This window comes from Hemitrygon akajei, chromosome 22 (assembly GCF_048418815.1).
Source record: "Hemitrygon akajei chromosome 22, sHemAka1.3, whole genome shotgun sequence".
Classification (NCBI taxonomy): Eukaryota; Metazoa; Chordata; class Chondrichthyes; order Myliobatiformes; family Dasyatidae; genus Hemitrygon; species Hemitrygon akajei.
Window position 1 is genome coordinate 46,674,000 of NC_133145.1, and position 21,682 is coordinate 46,695,681.

Here is a 21,682-nt window from a genome sequence, read left to right on the forward strand (position 1 = left end):
ACACATTCCCTGTCTGGGGTAGTCATTCAAAAGACAACAGAAAGCCAAATGGCACAGAGCAAAAATAAATGCAGATACATTAAAAAAAAAGGATGTACATTTTTTCCTCTAAAAAAAAAGATCCTCAACTACTTAATATTCTCTTCAGCAGACCCAGGGTGAGAGGATGGGTAGGAAACTGCAGACTTTTTCATGGTTTCTCTGCCAATCCTCATCTGTGGCCAGCTGGTACGATATGCTAGAGCTAGATTGTGATATAAGACACAGCCAAATTTTCATGCTTCCTTTTGACAAGGCACCTCATTCAGTACCGTGTCCAATGCTGAAGCCAAGTTCAGCAGTTAGCTGCCTGAAGAAATACAACTCATGGCTCAGATTCAATTTTTTTTCTAAATCATGGACACAATGTGCTAAACATGTTAGACTGATGGGTTGCTCCATTATTCCCTAAGTGATTGGCTTGTTTAGTTTTAGCATTAAAAATTATAATCATTTTGCTGCAACGTTCATGCATTCATCAGCAACCCAGATGAGGTATTTTAATAAAGGCCAAATAAAATAAATTTCAAGAATCCATTATTTCCAAGTGGGATGCCCTCTAAATTTCTAAGGAAAGGAAGAAAGTGCAGATGCCCTGATTGTAATCTTCGGAATACCAAATTCAGTAGTGATGCTTCAGGTCTGGAAAATTGAAAATGTTACACTCCTACGTAGATTTAAAAAAAATACAGGGTTAAACTCAGCTACTACAGATCTGTCAGTTTAACTTTAATTGCATGGAAAGTTTTTGAACCATAACAGGGAAGGAATTAGCAGTCGCTTGACAAGTCTGGCTTCAGTTTGAGACAGCCAGTTTTGTTAACGGCAAATTGTGTCCAACTAACTGGAAATAAATTTTTTTAAATAAATAAAGAGAAACAGATTGCTGATGAGGAAAATGAAGTTCATATGGATTTGCAAAAGGTAAGGTTACATCTGAAGTGTGCAAATAGGACTGACGTCAAAATTAAAGTATGTCTTTGCAATAGGAAATAGAGTAATAGTGGAAAGTTATTTGTCAGTCTACTCGGAAGTGCACAGAGGAGTTCCGAGGGAGGTAGGGTCAGTGCAAGGGCCATTTTCTGAACATACATCAATGATCAGGACTTCAGGTGTACAGAAATCAAATGTCAAAAGGTTAGAAGAAGCGTTTATGCAGAATATTCCCAGTTATACTATAAGCCCTACATGATCTTCATTCTCAGCTACTCCAACAACAAAGGCTAACATACCATGCAACTTTGAAAGGGCCTGTTACACCTGTAAGTTGGTTTTCAGTGAATGTTACAAGTCAAGCTAGGATCCCGCTCTCTTACCATTTACTAACCAAGACCCATCACAAGCACTCCCTTTAACCTCACTGGGGTTTCATTTCCTACACTCCCCATAAACTCACTGGGACTCATCCCAGGAAGTGGAAACTCAGCAAGCCTCGATTTCCCATTCTCACGTGGATTACAGTATATACCTTGCTCTTCCCATGGCAGATAAGAGGACAGAAGAAAATCTGCAGGAAACAGGGACAGAAGTGAGCAGGCAGAAGGAGAGCGGGAGGGAGTGTGCCACTGAGGAAGGAAAAGGTGAGGGGAGGAGCAGAGCCAGCAAACATGGATAGAACAGGGAATTGCAAAAGATAAATCAAAAGGTATAGAAAAACAATAAATATCATTCTAAGGGACTTCTAGTAGCTATTTGACACAATATAGGCATTTTGTTTTCTTGTGATTAGTACTGAACTCACCTTGTTGAGATGTCTAAGCTCATTTTACAATCTATTTTTGAATTAACTTTTGGCCTCTGCCCAAGTTTCCACTGAATTGATTTCTATGAAAGTAATAAGCAGCTTGGGGTTTTCCCTCCTCCTTTCCTGTGTGAAGTAAGATGGTCATACCCAGCTTCTTTGTTGATATCCCAACAAAATCACACAGGCACTTCAGGGATATCGTTAATAGCCCAAAGGTGTTGCCCAATGAGTAAACTTAATTATTAAGCTTTTCACAAACCTTGCGGAGTTTGTATTCCTCTTCCATCTGGCCAATTTCATTCAGGTGGTTCAGCCAAATAGTGACATCCAACCGTTTATACATGTTTTCCTCAGGATGAGTTTCAGTTGATGGAAGGTTTGGGCGCTTTATTGAAAACTGCATACAAGCCTTTACATCAGACACCTGGAGGCAATATGAGTTTAGTATACAGGTGTAAAAAATGTGTTTTCATTCTGCAACAAGCAAATCTAGATTCATTTTTTTATCAGATGTACATTGAAACACACAGTGAAATGAGTCGTTCGTGTCAATCAATGCAACCTAAGGACGTGCTGGGGGCAGCCCGTAAGTGTGCGACACTAAACAAACACCAAAACAAAATTGTAATAGAACTATTCTATAAGAATAAGATGCACAAATCACTTTCATTAACAAATGCAATCAGGTTGGAAACTGCTGCTCTTAGCTAGTCTACTGATTAGTGGATTCTGAGACTCCAATTCAAATTCTATGATAAGTGAATTAATTTTATTCCTTATTTGGGAAATTAATTATTTTAAGTGAGTACTAATTTCAACCAGTTCAAACAAATTCGATTCCAGTAAAGCAGCTGATTCTTAATGCCCATATACAATCACATGGAAAGGATTGATGAGCACAGTGAAACCTGTCACAACTATGTACAAAAGTTGCTATGTATTACAGTGTCTTTTTTTTCCACCCTCCTAAAGGCTTAAAGATAACATCAATAGATAAGGTCAATGGTAAGTCAACAAGCTGATTTAGTTATATACAACCTTCAATGTAATATTCTCAAAGATAGCCTTGCTCTCAATAGCAGGTTAATCTCACTTCAAAGATCAAAATCTGTGGAACATGTCAGTTTAGTTTGACTTTTGCATCATCAATTCCATGTTGTACGTTTGGTAGTCAACCAGCCAACCAAATTTGCTAACTTCTTTCCTGGTCTACTGGATTCAAACTATGCAGTTCATACTGATATGCTCTGTATGAATATCTATTAAATATCCTTCACAATATGCAATAACTGAGTAATTTAGCAATCACTCCTTTTGGTCCCTCCAGGCAAATCATGGCATCACGACATGGAAGGGCATTAAGGAGCTGAGGATTTAGATCAAAAGAAGGCACATTTCCTTTCTTGTTTTAGCAATGTACTGTGAGCTATGACTGATGAAGGGATAGATATTTTTGTGTTGTTTACTCTGGTTGGTCATGGTAAGAGATGGTCATGAGAGTTCATCACATTACTTCCAAGTGTCCTTTTACTCCCCAAAACTTTTGGCTGATCAAAGATTTCAAAGAATGAAAATACATCAGTTTTTATTTAATTATCTTACAGTTTATCTCCTGGGGTGTTCACGGCATGATCTAGGAGACTAGTTTTTAATTCCTGTGGACTGCAGCACAAAGTGGTAGAGTTAGCACCCGCTCATGCTCTGATCATTCCATTGTTTCTTGGGTTTTATGACAGTCACTGATATAAAGCACAGACTCCCTAATTCCATGTACTCCCTTGGAATTTCACGTTTAAGATATCTGCTTGTAATCTGCTTTTTGGCAATCTAGAGTGGTCAAGCAAATTGACCATAAAAGATACTGAAAAGATGCAGGTTGCCTGGATTTGCACACTATTTTTCAAAAGAAAGATGCGTAGAAATGTCTCGTATGGTGGTGTTCCCACATTTCCTTCCTGCTAGTAAATGCCAGGGCTCTACTTGGCCTCAGCTATAAACTGCACAGCTGAGATGGTGAGAATTCACCATTTGCAAACTCTTGCCAACCTAAAGTACACTCAGCTACTTTGAACCAAACAAAAAAAACATGGCTACCACAGCAAATGATCTAGCAAATTAGAAATTAATATATGATTAACAAAAAGCATAACGTCCAAACATTAATACATTTAACTGGAATGGAATAGGGAAATACTTTTACAGAATGTATTTAAATAGGTCTCCATAAAGCCACAGATGGTCCAGGCTATAATTCAGGCCAAAGGGATTTCACAAAACACTAAATTAATATGGTGTGTTTTAACACTCAGTGATTGCACTCCTAAAATCAATTAGCAAAATGCAAATTAAATTAGAGAGCAATAGCATCAGACAGCTAACCAAGATGCCCCAAGTCTAACTCTCTGCCTTAAATAATGTGAACTTAGTTATCGGCATTTGGTGAGGTTTCACAGTTTGTTAAAGCTGTTTGATAGAACAGCTTAAAGAGGTGGAGAAAGGAAGGAAAGAAAAACTGTTTTAATCAATTCCAGTGTAAAAGTACACCTTCTACAAGCCAATATGGACTGACATTTAATGGGTGAATTTGTTGGCTCCAATATTTACTCCATTTTCTTTAAAGAAAACATTCTGGATTTCCTGCAAAATTTGAAAACTCTTGAATAGATAGGTCAACAAGATACCTTGACCTGGTGTTGATAAAATGCCTCAACTTATTCTGGTATGAATGTTTGTGACTGTGAGCACAGCAAATATATTTCAGCCTATAAAATACTGACAAAATAGGGACAATAAAAAGTTTCCCAATTTTTTAAACATCTATCTTTCTACCTTCCCTGCCAATTTCTTTTCCCCCTTGAAAGTGATAGCTATTTTGTTTCACCATATCTGCAAGTCCTAATTTTAAAGCTAAGTTCTCTGATTGTCACTTGCGTAGTGAATGTGAATCCTACCAACCTGACTGAAGAGCCTAATGCGTTCATTCAGTGGTTGGGACTAAAAAGCCAAATTTTCTTTCCTACACTTACAAAAATGTGAAAATGACTCTAAGATTTATCAGCATCAGGAAAACAACCCAGCTTTTGGCTAAGCATTTTAGCCAAACTAAACAAGCATTTATTCCAAAACCATTTCCTCTGAAATGTCCTGTTTGACTGGGGTCCACATACAAAATGATGCAGTTAACTTTAAAATACCTTCAGATATTTACATGCATGTCTTCAAAGTAAACCACAGTAGAAGAAAATCCTCAATTAAGAGGCACCGATAAGAAAAATGATCTTGTCAGAACAGATGACAAAGGAAAATTCGCAAAACAGATGAGAATCCTCACAAGGGGGAAGGCAGAAATAATGTCATTATACTCTTTAGTCAGGAGTGTATACAAAAACATATGGGGAGACTAAGCACAGTTTGGGTGATGACATCATTTAATATCCCCTTCAGTCTACAAACACAACCCCATTTTTCGAGTGACCTGTCACTTCAGCTCTCCATCTTGTCTGCATCTTTCTGTCTTGTTACCGAGACCATTACAAACAACACGGTCAATAACTCTAAGTAGTAACTATTTAATGACAACAGTTAATAATCATTCTTTTCTATCCATTTACACACCCTGAACTTATGTTCTTTATTGGTCTCATTGCCATTGTCTTTTTCCTAACCAACATTACCCTTTTGCCAGGCATCTCTGCTGTCTTATACCATCAGATCTTTCCCTCTTTTGCTCCCCTTCCCTTCCTCTGCAGCACTTAAATACTGTTGCTGTATACTTGGGCTGAGTTGCTCTCCGATCTCTGCAATTTAATTGCAAACATTTTGTCACCATGCAAGGAGATAACGCCAGTACGCTGTCGAATGTGGTGTGTCCACCGAATGCTTGGCCTTTATATATTCTTCAATCAGCTGATTCGATCCCACTTATGAACTAATGCAGGCAAAACTCCTGACCACTGCACACGAAGTTCACCACACTGGCAATCAGTGACGAGATTTCTTCCCCCACAACACAATTGAGTTTCCAAACTGACTTCGAACCAGCTGAATGGAAAATATATAAAGGCCAAGCATTCAGAGGACACGCCACAATCAACAGTGCACTGACGATGTCTCCTCACATGGTGATGAAATGTTGGCAAGTAAATTGCCAAGATCGGAGAACAACTCAACCCAACCATCAACCACCCAAGCTACACATCTTCTTAATTATTTCCAGTTGTTATATTTGTTACTATTACCAATTCTGAATAAATGTCATTGGCCTAGATCTAGAATACTTTTACTAACAACTTGATATGCTTAATCCTGTTGAGAACCTCCAATATTTTCTGAAATGTCAGAAACGGGGACTTCACAGAGGCTGGGTATAAAAGAATTCTACTCAAAGGTTAACCAAAAGTAGTCTTTGGGCTGCAAAGCATTCTATGCAGTTTGTTGTCATCCGTGTAGGAGAGTAGAGCCTGTGTGAGTTGTGCTGTGACCTATTCAGGACTCTGTGCAGCAGAGCCCCCAGTGACAGATCTTAAATGCAGTTGTATTCTGTCTAGTGGCTACTTATGCTAATGATGCAGAGGTTTAGGATTCCAACTGTGCTGAAAAGAAATTAATTAGACTTCAAGCATCCTATTACTATCTTGCAGACCCGTGGATATTTTGAGAGCATTAAAGACTTGAATATAACAGAGTTTCTCAAATCAGAAATGGGTATCAATTTGTCGAATGGATGCAGTCAGTTTTCAAATAGTTTTAACAGCACAGACAAGAGCAAACATGAAGACCATTTAAACATGGGCCCAACATGTTATTCAGTTTTTATTTCCATTCAGTAATAATCAGGGTTTTTTCTTAACAGAAGGAGTATTGTATCTCTCTTATTTCTGCAAAAAAATAACATTCAGTAAATTATTTCCTTCTTGCTTCTCCCTTGCCGGTTGATGATCATCCCCCACTATAACAAAATTTCTCTGGATGATGAAAATAGGGAGAAGTGCACAATCTGTTGGAAATTAAGTCAGTATTTTCAAGATGCCCAGAGTTTAAAATAATGATCTGTCCTGTGCATTGATCCTTGCTGCTCATTTTGCAAATAATCTTCTCTTTGGAGATCTTCCTTTTTAAAATGAGCCAAGTTAAATTAAATGATTTAATCAAAAAATAATCTGTGGAAAGTACAAGATTGTGGGAAGTATGGGATTGTGCACAGGGTTTTACTAACAATACAAATTAAAATAATCTCTAAATTTAAAGAAAACAGACTGTACAGCAAATGTGTCTGGGCCATAGTGTCTGTGCCAAGCATGATGCTAATGGCAAGTAATCCAATCTGCAAGCACACAGTCCATATCTCTGCATTCCCTACCTGCTCCTCCATACTAGATTTCTAACTTTCCCAAGTTCTGATAAAAGATTATTAACCTTCCTCCATGGATGCTGTCTGACCAGTTGAACATTTTCACCAAATGGTAATTTTATAATTTTCTGTTGTGTTGCAAATCACAAAGTCAATACTCACATCTAATTACCTATATCTAAGTCTCAAGAATGGTCTGCAGAAGAGGAGACTTGGGAAGTATCTCAAATATAAATGCACTTAATTTATATTTTCACACTCCAGTTTCAAAACGGACAATGAGTGGGGGTTGGGAAACTGAATTTGGAAGAATCTCAATGCCAACAATATCCCCATTGTCCTTACAAACCAGACCCCTTTTCAACCACAGTCTATTCACAAGGGTCACTGTGTATAGAACAAACTGCTCTGAAAACAATTACTGCCAGAGATGTGCTGACTGATCATGGTCTGTTACCAATTTGTGTAAAAGCTGGCTGTAAAGAAACTGCTAATTGATTTTTCCAAATGCTCATGCATCCCAAAATGTACTGCAATTCAGCTTAACAAAACTGACTTTTTAATATTTCTAAAAGATCAAAAAAAAACATTTAGAACAGAAGAAAAAAAAGAACATTTCTTGCAACTTTAAAAGCATTTTTTTCATAGCAAAATATCCTTGACTATGAAAGTATCAAGGTAATCTAAATAAAATTAGTTTGGAACCTGTTTTCATGTTTTTACATTACAATGTGACACGTGGTAAATAACTTGTGAAGCTGAAAAAGTATCAGAAGTATCTCAGACTGTGTCGGATGGTGCTAGGTTCAGTCTGCTGTATTTAATAATATACCTGGTCCTTTTGATGAGTCTCAGTGCAATATTTCCATTGTTGAAAAACTTCACTGAGTTTATCAAGTCCACCACGATGGAAGTGGAAGATCTTGTACTGACTTTCCCGGCTCGCGATGACAAGTTGTCCACACGTGCATGCTTCATCACTAAGAAAAATACATTTAAGATGCATAATATTACGTAGTTTCTGTAACTCCCTCTATTACATTTCTCTTCAGCTATGTGTCTGCATTTACTTTTAAGTTAAGAGGTGATCATTTGAATGGACTGAGAAGTCAAAACCTGATGTGGAAGCTAGTCGGACTTCACAATTTACAAGATGGAAATTTATGGAGGGGAATTGCCTTTAGATCCATTAAGAACAAAATAACATTTTCAAGTATAACTCTATGCCTGATAACCAATGTCCTATTAGCAGAATACATTGTATGATATAAAGCGAAGTTCTGTATTTATTGGAAAAACAAAATACTGTCTAATAACTTTGAATGCTGGTGGTGAAAGCAGAACATGAATATTTGGGCTTATAAACTTTATAGGAGTGCTATCTACAAAGACCTAAAGACCCAAGGCTTCTAGGTATTTCTGCTTTTAAATGTACTATTTATGCATCATAATATTCAATATAATATTTCATACAGAACAAAATGAATTTAAATGTGCAAAGATATAGACCAAATCGCCAACATTGCTACAATGTCGTGCATAAGAAATTCAGATAATCACGCATAATACAAAGAAAAAGCTCATATGGGGCGAGAGGAATGTTTGACATGCAGTTTTTGTCAAATGGATTATAAGTAGCTTAGCAAAATGCTGTACTATTCAAGAAACATTTTTACAGGAAAATGTTTTTGCAATCCATTAAAAGTGTCTTGTTATTCAGATACTTGCTATACTTAAGAGGAAATCTAACCTTTCCTTTCATTACTTCTATTCAGATAGGTAACTACTCTGAAGTACCAACTACAAAGTGACAGAGCAGTGAAAGTGTTTATTGATTGAGAAGCATACTATGTAATCTCTACTTTCTTTATAACACAGTCACATGAAACCAAGTAGACTAATGATGTACTTGAAGAAATGAAATTTGCACTCTAGAGGCAATTACAGCGGCTGTTGCAATCCAAACTTCTATTTTAAAATGAAAAAGCATTTAAATGCATCTTCCTACAATTACTGAACATTTAAAGCAAAGTGTTGATGATACTTGCAGAGACTTTGAAATACTTGAAATGGTGCATTATGCATTTTAGTTAAGTATATTCCTCTATATGAAATATGATCTTTCAGTTTCATGAACATACATGGGTGTCAGTTTTGTATTATTTTGGTGATAAAATCTCAGGAATCTACATTGTTTTGCAATTTTTTAAGCTCTCATAAGACTGAAATAGTAACTATACTAAATGAATAATTAAATGCTTTATTTTTAGAATTAAGTATTTGGTTGTTCTTATTCATTCTCTATTTTACTATGATTTTTAATTTTCCTATAAAAAGCTGTATTTTAAATGCATTCTTTTTCCATTTTCCAAAATAGAGAGTGAAAGCAGTAACACTTGCAATCACAATGAACCAAAAGTATGAATTTAACATGAAGCAGGAAACGTATATCATCTAATAACATAATGCCAATGCTGCAAGATAACTGGGACTCCTGCAAGTTCTTTGGGGAACTGAAGACTATTTTTAGCACTCATGGTCACAAAAGATAAACTAAACTATTTACTGTGGAAATACAGAACTTGTACATTTTAAAAACTGCAAAAAACATTCGGTGCTGAATGGCATTAATTCATAAAACAGCATGACAGTAATTCCATAGAACTATGGTGTTATCAGAAGGCCACTTTCATATTCTTATCATCTTGTGCATCAGCAGAAAGACAATTATAATTAGATGTTAATGCATTCCAGTGTCACAAGGGGTATGCAAAGTAAGCAAAACAAGAATAAAGGAAGAAAGCAATTAAAAAAAACACATCAATGCTTTCCTTCAAAGCCAGAGTTGACATTTCCTCAAGCTGGCATTTAATACGTCAAAATTGCATAAAGTAACCTTTTCCAAATCATCCAATTGTCAAATTCATATCAATATTATATATATTTTAGTATTACAATACCCAGTTTCTGGGTTAAATGATTTATTTAACTCCACCTAAAATGATTAAATAATTAAAATAATTAATACTTCAATTACTTTAATTATTTTCATCTCAAAGGTATTTCAATATGTTACGGTAGAAAATAAACTGTATCCAACTGAGCAAACTATTTCTACTAAAGATTACCAGTGACTCACTCAAGTTTGGGTGACACCTGCCTCCTGCCTCCTTATGGATAATAACTGTTGGCTCATTTCCACTGACATCACAAACTCAAAGTTATTTTTTAGGTTCATGCATTTGGTAAAATGTAGCAAACTATGTGGACATGGTCAGATTTAATTTATACATCAACAAAATACTTTAAAGTGGTAATGAATTACTAAGTAGTATCTGCAAAACTTAACTTACAATGGCAAGTAACTCCCACAATTTATCATCTAAATAGAATGAAGATCATTGTATGAATTTCAGTATTGTTTTGGGCCTTCAAAGAGATGAGAAACTGAAAGTGTATTGACTAACTTTAGTGAAGCCCTTCTCAATGAGTACTGGCTCTATTCATCTGTTACAAATTGTTATAAAATAGCCTCTGTCTGCTTTTGATTATTATTATCTGCTTTTAATGGTTGTTTAGCCAAAATAGGCCCAGTGAAGATCAATTATCCTTTCTTTCTAGAAAACATAAAAGAGAAGAAATTGATGTATCTGGAAGTGCAGTCATAAAAATTTAGAATGTGAAAATTATTTACTTATTATGCATTTGTATCAAATATTGTCATCAGATTCTGATTCTCTTTTATGATAGTAAATAAAGACATTAACAAATATAAATGAAAGAATAATTAAATAATTATATTATTGCTATCCCAGTAAGTCTGTCCTAAGTATAAGGAAGTCTTCAGAGTTCTGTCACAGGGTTCCATATATGATAAGTTCACTCTGGATTCAATCATTGCAGGGGAAATCATTAAGTAAAAGATAATGATTTTTATTCATATATTTAGTAAATAATACTCTTTGTTCCTGATGCGGTCCATTTCCAAAACAAAGCTAATTATATATAGTGCATCTATCCCAACAGAGAAAAAATAAATTCCAAGTCATTATTTATCATTATTGTTAATCTCAAGGAAGCATCTCTAAATATAAATACTGACAAGAATACAATCCATTCCAAAAGCAGAATTAAGAATCAACTGCCAGCATGAGTTTTGGATCAATTTAACATGAAGGAACAAACATAACAATTCTCCCAGTACTACTTCAACAGCTGAAGGATTAAGCAAGCAGCATCTATTAATGACATGATAACACATACATTACAATAGGTTTCAAAATGCAGGCTTTACCACACCTTCATGCAGCACAGGCAGTAGTATCTTCCTTATCAGAACTGCCAATTAGGCCCACAGAGCATGTTGGAGTTATTCCAGGTAACAATCCAAACAGGATTATAGAGAGCATCTTTTGGTTAAACTGTTTTGAGCTTCTCTTTAGAGATGAAATATTCATATGGGAGAAAAAGAGAGAAAAAATAATAAATAGAGAAATTCCTTATATTAATGGGAGCTAGATTTCTAACCTGAAAAAAAGGCGCAGTGATCGCATTTGGCTCAAATCAACTCTAAAAACACCATAGAGTTGCTCAAGTGCCAACACCTTCTGCTGCTCTTCCCATTTTGTGTTATGCGGTTGTGTGCAATTCTCAGAAAACTGCAAAGTGTACCCTGCATCAGAGGAGTGGTCTGAGATGGAGCTCGCCAAATGAGCCATATGTTCTTCGCACATCTCTCTGTATAATGAGGAAAAAGGGGAAAAAAGTGATTATTAAAGAATATTTTCTTAAGTAAAATTGCAGAGTGTTTAGTTGGGAAACAGCAACAGGCAAAATAATTATTGTAAATTTACTATTCAAAAATTACTTTATGCAAAGCATTTTAACTAATAGTTCATTTAGCTATCAGTAATCTATATACTACTAATTAAAATTAATAATTTCAATAGTTATTCCTTATTACGGTCAAACCTTATTAAAAATAATCCAAGATCTCAATCATCCAGAGTGAGTGCATTGAAAGATATTATATCTCAACAAAACAGACGGAATATTATTAGATGACTAGCATCGCTCCTCAGGTTCAAATGAATTTGATCCTCTTTCAATGATGGGTGCAGCAGTCTTATTTAGTAAAAACTCTTAACTAAGTTATTAATAATTTGCAGCTTAATATAGATGAAACCTCCAAAACCTATTGGAACATGCACTCAAAAATATTTTTCCCCCATAACAAAACAAAATTATATTTGATCTGAAGACATGTTTACAAGTAGAATTTAGAATCAGAGGTTACACCCAAAATTCATACTCAGCACTAAAACTTTCTAGTGCAACACGTTAGCAAGTTTATTGAAATATGATATAAAGCAAATGAAGAATAATAAATATATGAACCCCCTCCCCAAAATGCACCACCACCCTCCCAAAGCTCCAATAGGATACCTTAAAATTAGTAAAGAAAATAAAGTCAAAGAATTAGCTAATAGAATTTAAAACTGCTGCTGAAATTACTCATTGATGCAAATCATGTGTTAAGTCCTTACATTGACATGGCCGCTAATGAAGAGAAGAGATCAGCAGTTGAGCTTCCTGCAGGAAAGATTCACATATTTGGGTATCTGCATAGCTTTTCTCATTGGACTGGAACTTTGAGAAATCTTGGGAGTTCAGAGTGGCAATTTTCCTGTTCTAAATACCAAAGAGTTTGTAATTTCCTTACAAACTCTGGTATCAAGAGTTCACTGGCTGTTCTTCATCAGCAATTTCATGACTGCTCTAACACAGGAGTCATAGAGTCAGACAGCATTGAAACAGATCCTTTAGCTCAGCATGTCCATGCTGATTGTGTTGCCCAGCATGCTAGTCCCATCTGCCTGTGTTTGGCTCATAGCCCCCTAAATCTCTCCTATCCATGTACTCATCTAGATGGTTTTTTAAATGTTGCTAACATGCTCATCTCAACCACGGTTTCTAGTAGCTCAGTATAAACTTGCCCCACCCTTTACAAGAAGAAGTTGCCCACGATGACCCTTTGAAATTTCTCACCTCTGATTTTAAACATATGCCCTCCTGTTTTTCATACCCTCACCATGGGAAAAAGACTATGTGCTTTCACCTTGTCTATGCCCTTCATGAACTTATGTACCTCAATCTTCCAGGGGATAAAGTCCTAGTCTATGCCGTCTCCCAATGTAACTCAGGCTCCGAAGTCCAGGGAACATTCTAAGAAGTCTTTTCTATACTCTTTCAAGTTTAATAAAATCTTACCTATAACAAGGTAACCAAAACTGTACACAATACTCCTCACCAACATCTTATTTAACTGCAGCATACCTTTCCAACTCTTATATTCAATGCCCTGACTGGCCAAGGCACTCTCTGTTCCTCTGTCCTGAGGGCCCTACCATTCACTGTGTAAGTTCTACCCTGGTCTAACCTCACAAAATGCAATACCTCACATTTATCTGAATTGAAATCCACTTGCCAATCCTCAGCCTACATATCTAGCTGATCAAGAGCCCTCTGTAAGTTTTAATTAAACTTCAACATCCACATCACCACCTATTTTAGTAACATGGACTCATCATGAAATTCCTTATATTAATAGGAGCTAGATTTCTAACCTAAAAAAGGTGCAGTGATTGCATTTGGCACAAATCAAATCTAAAAAAAACAGAGCTGCTCAAGTGTGATCTTCTGAAAACCCATTACAATTCCTTAGGACTAAATACTAAAACTGACATAAGAATAATGAATCCATTCATTTCAATGGAAAATAATGATTGCCAACCAGGTAAAAATATTAAGCTTTTTACAATTTAAAAAAGTACTTTGAGTCAAATGTTAATAAACAGTAGATCCTAAAAAATTGGAAGAGTTTAATTAATTTTCTTTAAATAGTTTTTGAATGTTTATTACTACTGTATTTCTGAATATTGGGTGCTGTTTAGAGCCAGTGTTAAACAACTTTTTCTTTTGCCCATGTGGGCAGGCTTGTTTTAGACATTTATCCATGCAAAGCTTTGCTAAGGACATTAAACTGACACAACAGTATGTAGAGTACCCACAGAAGTTAGTGTTTACCATGCATGGCTGCAGTGAGCATGAGCAGCTTAATATATCATGGTATTCATTCGTGATTGGAAACTGTATATATTCAATTAGTATAAATATGGCCAGTGTGTGGATGATTATTCAATGAAATGAAAGAATAAATGCAAGAGTATGGGTTACTGTAAAAAACATACTGATAACTTTCAGATAACTTGGGACTTTTTGTATTTTACTGCAACATTGGCTCACCGACACAATGCCACATGCCTAGTTCCTGATCATGAGAGATCACAAGTGAAAGATACAGAATGGAATTTACAGGACAAAGCTCCCCCCCCCCACCCCCCCCCACATAGCTCTTACAAGCCAAGTACAAAATCAAGCAAAGTCACTCGGGAAAATCTTGTGCATATTGCTTATTAGATAACTTGGATCCAGCTAGGAAGCAGGAGAAACTGAAAGATTAAGAATTCTTGAACTATTATTCAGAAATTGCCAACCGTTAGGCAATCATATAATATAGATATAAAAGGTATTTCCTTCCTATATTCAGAGCAGTATTCATTGTTTAAATTATTGTAAACAAATTTGCAGAAACCAGGATGTACACTAATCTCAACATTGCCTTGCACTATTTTATGTCAGCTTATCATTGTAAAGTCACAATCTGAGATTGAAAACTTTGTCACCAGAAATTTGCCTTAGGGTAATTCAATAATAGCAAGGATATGTTGTGCAACATATCAGTTTCCTTCACATGAGATGAGAAAACCCATAATAGCTCATTAATGAACGGATGGAATCATACAGCACAGGCGTTTCCTCAGTATCCCTTGATACCTTGGGAATATTTCTTTAAATATACTGTTGACAAGTAATGAAATATATGCTTTGTAAGCCTCCAGTGGAAAAAGATATTTGAATAAACACCAGGTGGCCACTTTATTAGGTATCTTCTGTACCTAATAAAATGGCCACTGAGTGGATGTTCATGGTCTTCTGCAGTAGCTTCCACTTCAAGGTTCGATGTGTTGTACTTTGAGATGCTCTTCTGCACACCACTGTTGTAATTCTTGGTTATTTGAGTTACTGTCACCGTCTTGTCAGTTTGAACCAGTCTAGCCATTCTCCCCTGATCTCTCTCATTAACAAGGCATCTTCATCCACAAAACAGCCAATCACTGGATGTTTATTTGTGGTGTCACACCATCTGTGTAAACCCTAGAGACTGTCAAGTGTGAAAATCCCAGGAGATAGCAGTTTCTGAGATACTCAAACCACCCCCTCTGACACCAGCAATCATTCCACGGTCAAGGATTATCAACAGATGGAGTTAAATAAAAATCATTTACTTACTACAGGACCATTTAGCCTACTAAGTCCATGCCAAGTCATGCAGAGTATCAGTCTAATTCCCCTCTGCAGCTTGGCAATTTATTTACTCTCAAATGCTCAACAACTTCCCCTTCTGATTTTCTTTTTGCCAATTAATTGCACCAAGGAACAATTTACATTCACCAATTAGTCTACCAGCACATGAAGATGTAGGAGTCAACCAGAAAAAAAATTAGTCCTAAGGAGTAAGTATAGATTTCACACAGACTGACACTAAATTAGAATCAATCCTGGTGTCCCAGGAACTTTGGAACTGTATTAAACAAAGGGCTTGTTCATGCACTGTACTTTGCGGAGTCTATTTTCCTGCCATTTAGCAGCCTATCCCTGAATGCTTTGTGGATTTTGCTATATACAGCAAGTAGGTTGCTTCATTTGTTGAGGAGGCTTAAATAGAATTGAACCATTGCACAATCATCAGTGAGCACCTTTACCTCTGGCCTTGTAATGGAAGGAAGATCATGGATGAAGTAGTTGAACACGTTGAGTCTGAAGCCCTGAAGAATTCCATCCCTAATGCATTGATTCTGGAATAATTACTAGCAGCAACCACAACCATTTTCCATTGTGTGAGAGTGACCACCCATTCAAGTGTTGCCCCTTGATACAATCTCACTTGAGTTTTATCAGGGCATCTTGATGTAACATTTAATCACATTCTGTCTTAGAGAGATGGCTGGTCACTCTCATACTTATTCTAGGAATGCATCACTTTGGTCCATATTTGAACCAAGGCTGAGATGAGTTCTGGAGGCCAAGTGGTCCTGGCAAAATGTAAACTAGGTATTAACAAGCAGGTAATCAATCATCAGCTGATGATTGAGAGGAGATTACCTCGGAAGTAATTACTTTTTGTGAACATGATGTACATGGGGAATTCTTTCAAATTGTTGGGTAAATGCAGGTGTTGTTACTGTGCTGGAACAGCTTGAATAGAGACACACCCAGATCTGGAACACGGGCCTCCAGTACTACAGCTAGAATGTTACCCAGTCCTATGACTGTTGCAGTTTCAAGTACTCTCAGCATGAATCAAACTGTCCAAAGACTGGCTTCTGTAACAGTAGGATCGTCTGCTGATCACTTCTGGGTCAACGTGGCCACAAATGCTTCTGCTTCATTTTCACACTCACACGCTTTGCCCTGTCATCACTGAGGATGTAGGAGTTCTTGGAGCTTCCTATTCCCATTAGCCATTTAACTGCACACCAGTAAGTTTATGATTAGGTCAAGTGTATACGGGCTGAAGCACAGCAGACTGGTAAGGGGAGTATGAGAACAAATGACAATGGAACTTCTGCTTGAAAAGGACTGAACAGGGAGTAAACATTATGAAATAGAGATTATCAAGAGACTTGATAACAGAGTGGAACTGGGACTGCAATCTCAGCTCAAGACCAAGTAGACTGTTAAGCTTGTGTACAACGTCAGAGTAACTGCAAAGTATACTTAAGACAAAGGTCAATAGATTTTAGATTCAAGGGATTTAAAGAAACCTGGGTTGATGATAGAAGGTGGTGCCAAGGTGTCAAGATTTTATTAAATGGTGGAATAAGCCCGACAGGCCAAAAGGTCTACTCCTGCTTTTATTCCTGTGTTCTAAGAATAGTTGAACCCTATGATACCTAAAGCCTTCCCTGGCATTCAGCTAAGATTATAGATTATCCTTTGAATGATCCACTCGGATACCAATTTTCCATTTCCACCCATTCCTGTAATGTTTTACGATTCTCCCAGTCCATGCACCCTTAAATTATATCTCTTCCAAGACTGGATATAGGAAAATTAGTGTCACAAATGAAATGAACTGAAAGGTTTAGTCAAGGTAGAGCTGAGTAGTTTTAGCAAACATGTGAAATTGAAATTGACATTGAGGGGCAACATGGAGGCAAGAAATGGAAGACAGCCAATGATAGCTGGCTTTAAGCAAAATGTTTTCACCCAAAAGCAAAGTTGTGTGTAACCATTTTCTTCATATTCTCCCTGCTTATAAACATCAATCCAAAGGCCTAACTGTTAAGTTTCCTGGTTTTCCCCAAACTTGCAAAATTTCCTTAATCTTCAGATAAGGTAATATCTAAATCATCTGATTATAATCTTTCAGAGATAATACTATGATTTTACACCACTTTATACAATCCTTTTCACTTATTATATATTATGTTGTGCCCTGCTTCAATCATGTGTCATCTAATAGATAGACCAAAAGTATGCTTAGTTGTTTTGGAACCAAGAATTATGTCTTTGACATTATTTCCTGAGACAAAATCTTCAATAAGATATTTAAAGCTGTTATAATAATGTTACTTGATATTCCTGGTGACAGTACCTGCTTTCTGCATCAAGAAACACAGATCTGTTACTCTCTGCCAGTGGGTCACCAATTGGAGAGAGGCACGATGGAGAGGAAAAAGAATCAGAATCCGAGCCAATCATGCTGTCCCTGCTGACATCATCAGCAGTAAGATCATACGTTGCCTCATGCTGTGCTTCTTCCCACTTATTATTAGCCTCATCCTGATATTGTGCTGGAACCTCCAGATCTTTTCTGTCACCAGGGCAAATTAATGATGAGGCAATTTCTGAAGTATTTTCCGAATCACTGTGAACTTGTAGCAATGCTCCATGAGTGCTGTGCAAACTGAAGGAGTGCTGTGATTCATTCTGCTGTGTCTCTGGTGAACCAATGTACATGGAATTAGTTATGTTCTGTGACACAGTTATAATCTCATCATCCTCTGGCGAAGTCGAAGCTTGTTTTTGTGCTATGTTGTTTTGAGGTTGGTGCACAACAAAGGAACGTGCATGCCGGCATCTCCTACGATGTACTTTTCGTACTGGAGAACTTTCAGGAGTGATATACCTTAAAGCCTCCTCATCTTGTCTTTGAATACGGGTGTTTGGGATCCAGGTGATGATAAGAGTAGTTCCCAGTAATTCATCTTTTTCCAAGTGTATACATAAGTATCCTGGATATGAAGATAGGGACAAGAAGAGGAGAAGCTAAATAAAATATTTTAAATGAAATTATAAAAGCAAAGACATGAACTATTGATCTACAATAAATTCTTCCCATATGTACTGCACTAACAAACCTAACTTAGTTACATTTGTCTTGTCAAGTAAAGGAAAATGAATCATATGCAAACTTTAAAATTAATATCCATATCTCAGAAGTAAAGAAAAAAGATGTTTTTAGATAACATTAATACTCTGTTCTGTACAAGATATAATCTTCTCAAATATCTCCCCATGATATATTAAAAAATACAGACTCTGTAACACAGAATTGGGCCACATCACTGTTTATTTTCCATAAAAACCTCTTATCACAAATTTTCATCTTAGCTAATGAGATAATCATTTGTTCTTAAATTTGTCATATACTTAATTAGCTTTCCATAAATGTATTTAAGCTATTAAACTTATCTGTTCTTTCTTGCAGTACGCTTACCTATATGATCATTTTCTAGGTAGAAAAGCTATTCCCAAAATCCTATTTGGATTTATTAATGACCATCTTACATTTATAGTCCCTGATTCTGATCTCTGTCACAGATCTACCATGTTGATTTGCCCACCATTTTCATGACCATAATATCCCAACTGATGGAATCATCACTGTATACTCCTTAATAATAAGGAAGTATTCTAAAATCTAGACCAACTTGAAAAAACATTATTAAATCAACGACTGATTTTATTTGGTTTTAACTGATAACGTTTACAAAAGGTAGTAGTTTCGGCCCAATACATCACAGGTAAAGACCTCTCATCCATTGAGCACATCTATATGAAATGTTGCTGTAGAAAAGCAGCATCCATCATCAAAGATCCTCACCACCCAGGCCATGCTCTTTTCCCACTGCTGCCATCAGGTAGAAGGTACAAGTGCCTCAGGACTCACACCACCAGGTTCAAGAACAGTTACTACCCCTCAACTGTCAGGCTCTTGAACAAAGGGGGATAAAAGGCAAATAATGTGAGCTGCCTGAATGACTATCACCCAGTAGCACTCACATCTAGGGACCTGGACCCACTGCAATTTGCCTATCACCACAATAGGTCAATGGCAGACACAATCTCAATGGCTCTCCACATGGCCTTAGACCATCTGGACAAAACAAACACAGGATGCTGTTCATCAACTATGCTGTTCAGCATTTAACACCATTGTTCCCCCAATCCTGACTGAGAAGCTGCAGAACCTGGGCCTCTGTACCTCCCTCTGCAATTGGATCGCCGACTTCCTAACCAGAAGACCACAGTCTGTGTGGTTTGGTGATATCTCCTCCTTGCTGACGATCAACACTGGTGCACCTCAGGGGTGTGTGCTTAAAACACTGCTCTACTCGCTCTATACCCCTGACTGTGTGACTAGACATAGCTCAAATACCATCTATAAATTTGCTGATGATACAACCATTGTTGATAGAATCTCAGATGGTGACAAGAGGGCCTACAAGAGTGAGATATGCCAACTAGTGGAATGGTGCCGCAGCAACAACCTGGCACTCAACGTCAGTAAGATGAAAGAGCTGACTGTGGATTTCAGGAAGGGTAAGATGAAGGAGCACATACCAATCCTCATAGAGGGGTCAGAAGTGGAGAGAGTGAGCAGTTTCAAGTTCCTGGGTGTCAAGATCTCTGAGGATCTAACCTGGTCCCAACATATTGATGCAGCTATAAAGAAGTCAAGACAGTGACTATACATCATTAGGAGGTTGAAGAGTTTTGGTATGTCAACAAAAACACTTAAAAACTTCTATAGATGTACCATGGAGAGCATTCTGACAGGCTGCATCACTGTCTGGTATGGGGGAACTACTGCACAGGACCAAAAGAAGCTTCAGAGGGTCATAAATTTTGTAAGCTGGTACCCAAGATGGAAGTGACTAAGTACCCAGGACATCTTCAAGGAGTGGTGTCTCAGAAAGGCAGTGTCCATTATTAAGGACCCCCAGCACCCAAGTCGTGCCCTTTTCTCACTGTTACCATCAGGTAGAAGGTACAGAAGCCTGAAGCCACACACTCAGCGACTCAGGAACAGCTTCTTCCGCTCTCCCATCCGATTCCTAAATGGACATTGAACCCATGAGCACAAGCTCACTTTTTAAATATATATTATTTCTGTCTTTGCACAATTTTTAATCTATTCAATATACATATAATTTATTTATTTATTCTATACTATGTATTGCATTGAACTGCTGCTGCTAAGTTAACAATTTTCACAACACTTGCCGGTGATAATAAACCTGATTCTGAACTACACTTATTCTATTTCTGGTGTTCCCATGACCAATGGTCTCACTTTAAGGACTCTTTAGCTTGTTATTTCATGCTCTTATTATTTATTGCTATTTATTTATATTTGTATTTGCACAGTTTGTTGTTCATTGATCCTGTTTACAGTCACTGTTTCATAGATTTGCTAAGTATGCCCGCAGGAAAAAAGAATCTCAGGGTTGCATATGGTGACGTGTGTATACACCAATAATAAATTTTATTTTGAACATTGAGCTACTGTTCAGAAACCTGATGATTTCTGAATCGTCCATGAACACAACCTTGTTGTTCCTCTTTTGCATTTTTGATTGTATTTCTTATTTAACTTATAGTAATGTATTTATGCCTTACACTGTTCTCCTGTCCTGGCCCACTGATGACACTATAAGTTTGGTCCTCCACTCCATCCTGTCCCACCTAGAATATAATGCCTCATACGCAAGGATGTTGTTCATCAAATTCAGCTCGGTGTTTAACATGATAATTCCTCAGAGGCTGGTGGGTAAACTGTCCTCATTGGGACTCAACAACTCTCTCTCTAACTCGATCTTAGACTTTTTAACAGAAAGACCCCAATCAATATAAGCTCCATCACAATGAGCACTGGTGCTATGTGCTCAGTTCACATAACTGACTCATGACTCCATTGCCAGATTCACCTCAAACCACATCATCAAGTTCACTGATGATACTCCAGTCGCTGGCCTCAAAAGAGTATAAAAAATAGGAGCAGGAGTAGGCCATCTGGCCTGCTGAGCCTGCTCCACCATTCAATAAGATCATGGCAACTCAATCTCTCATCATAGTCT

General features: G+C 37.0%; 1 protein-coding gene across 3 annotated transcripts in view; it reads right to left on the reverse strand.

Moving 5' to 3' along the window:
- The window catches only part of tbc1d16 (TBC1 domain family, member 16), a 110,768-nt gene that overhangs the window by 36,533 nt on the left and 52,553 nt on the right, over positions 1-21,682 (reverse strand). For 2 of the 3 annotated variants that reach the window (XM_073026154.1, XM_073026155.1), the window contains 4 exons: positions 17,914-18,553; positions 11,661-11,870; positions 7,966-8,113; positions 2,043-2,207 (listed from right to left, as the gene is read on the reverse strand). In XM_073026154.1, the coding sequence (XP_072882255.1) occupies positions 2,043-2,207; positions 7,966-8,113; positions 11,661-11,870; positions 17,914-18,553 (1,163 nt within the window). Of the gene's footprint in view, positions 1-2,042; positions 2,208-7,965; positions 8,114-11,660; positions 11,871-12,104; positions 12,215-17,913; positions 18,554-21,682 lie in introns of those variants that run through there. The other variant, XM_073026156.1, reaches the window with a different exon arrangement.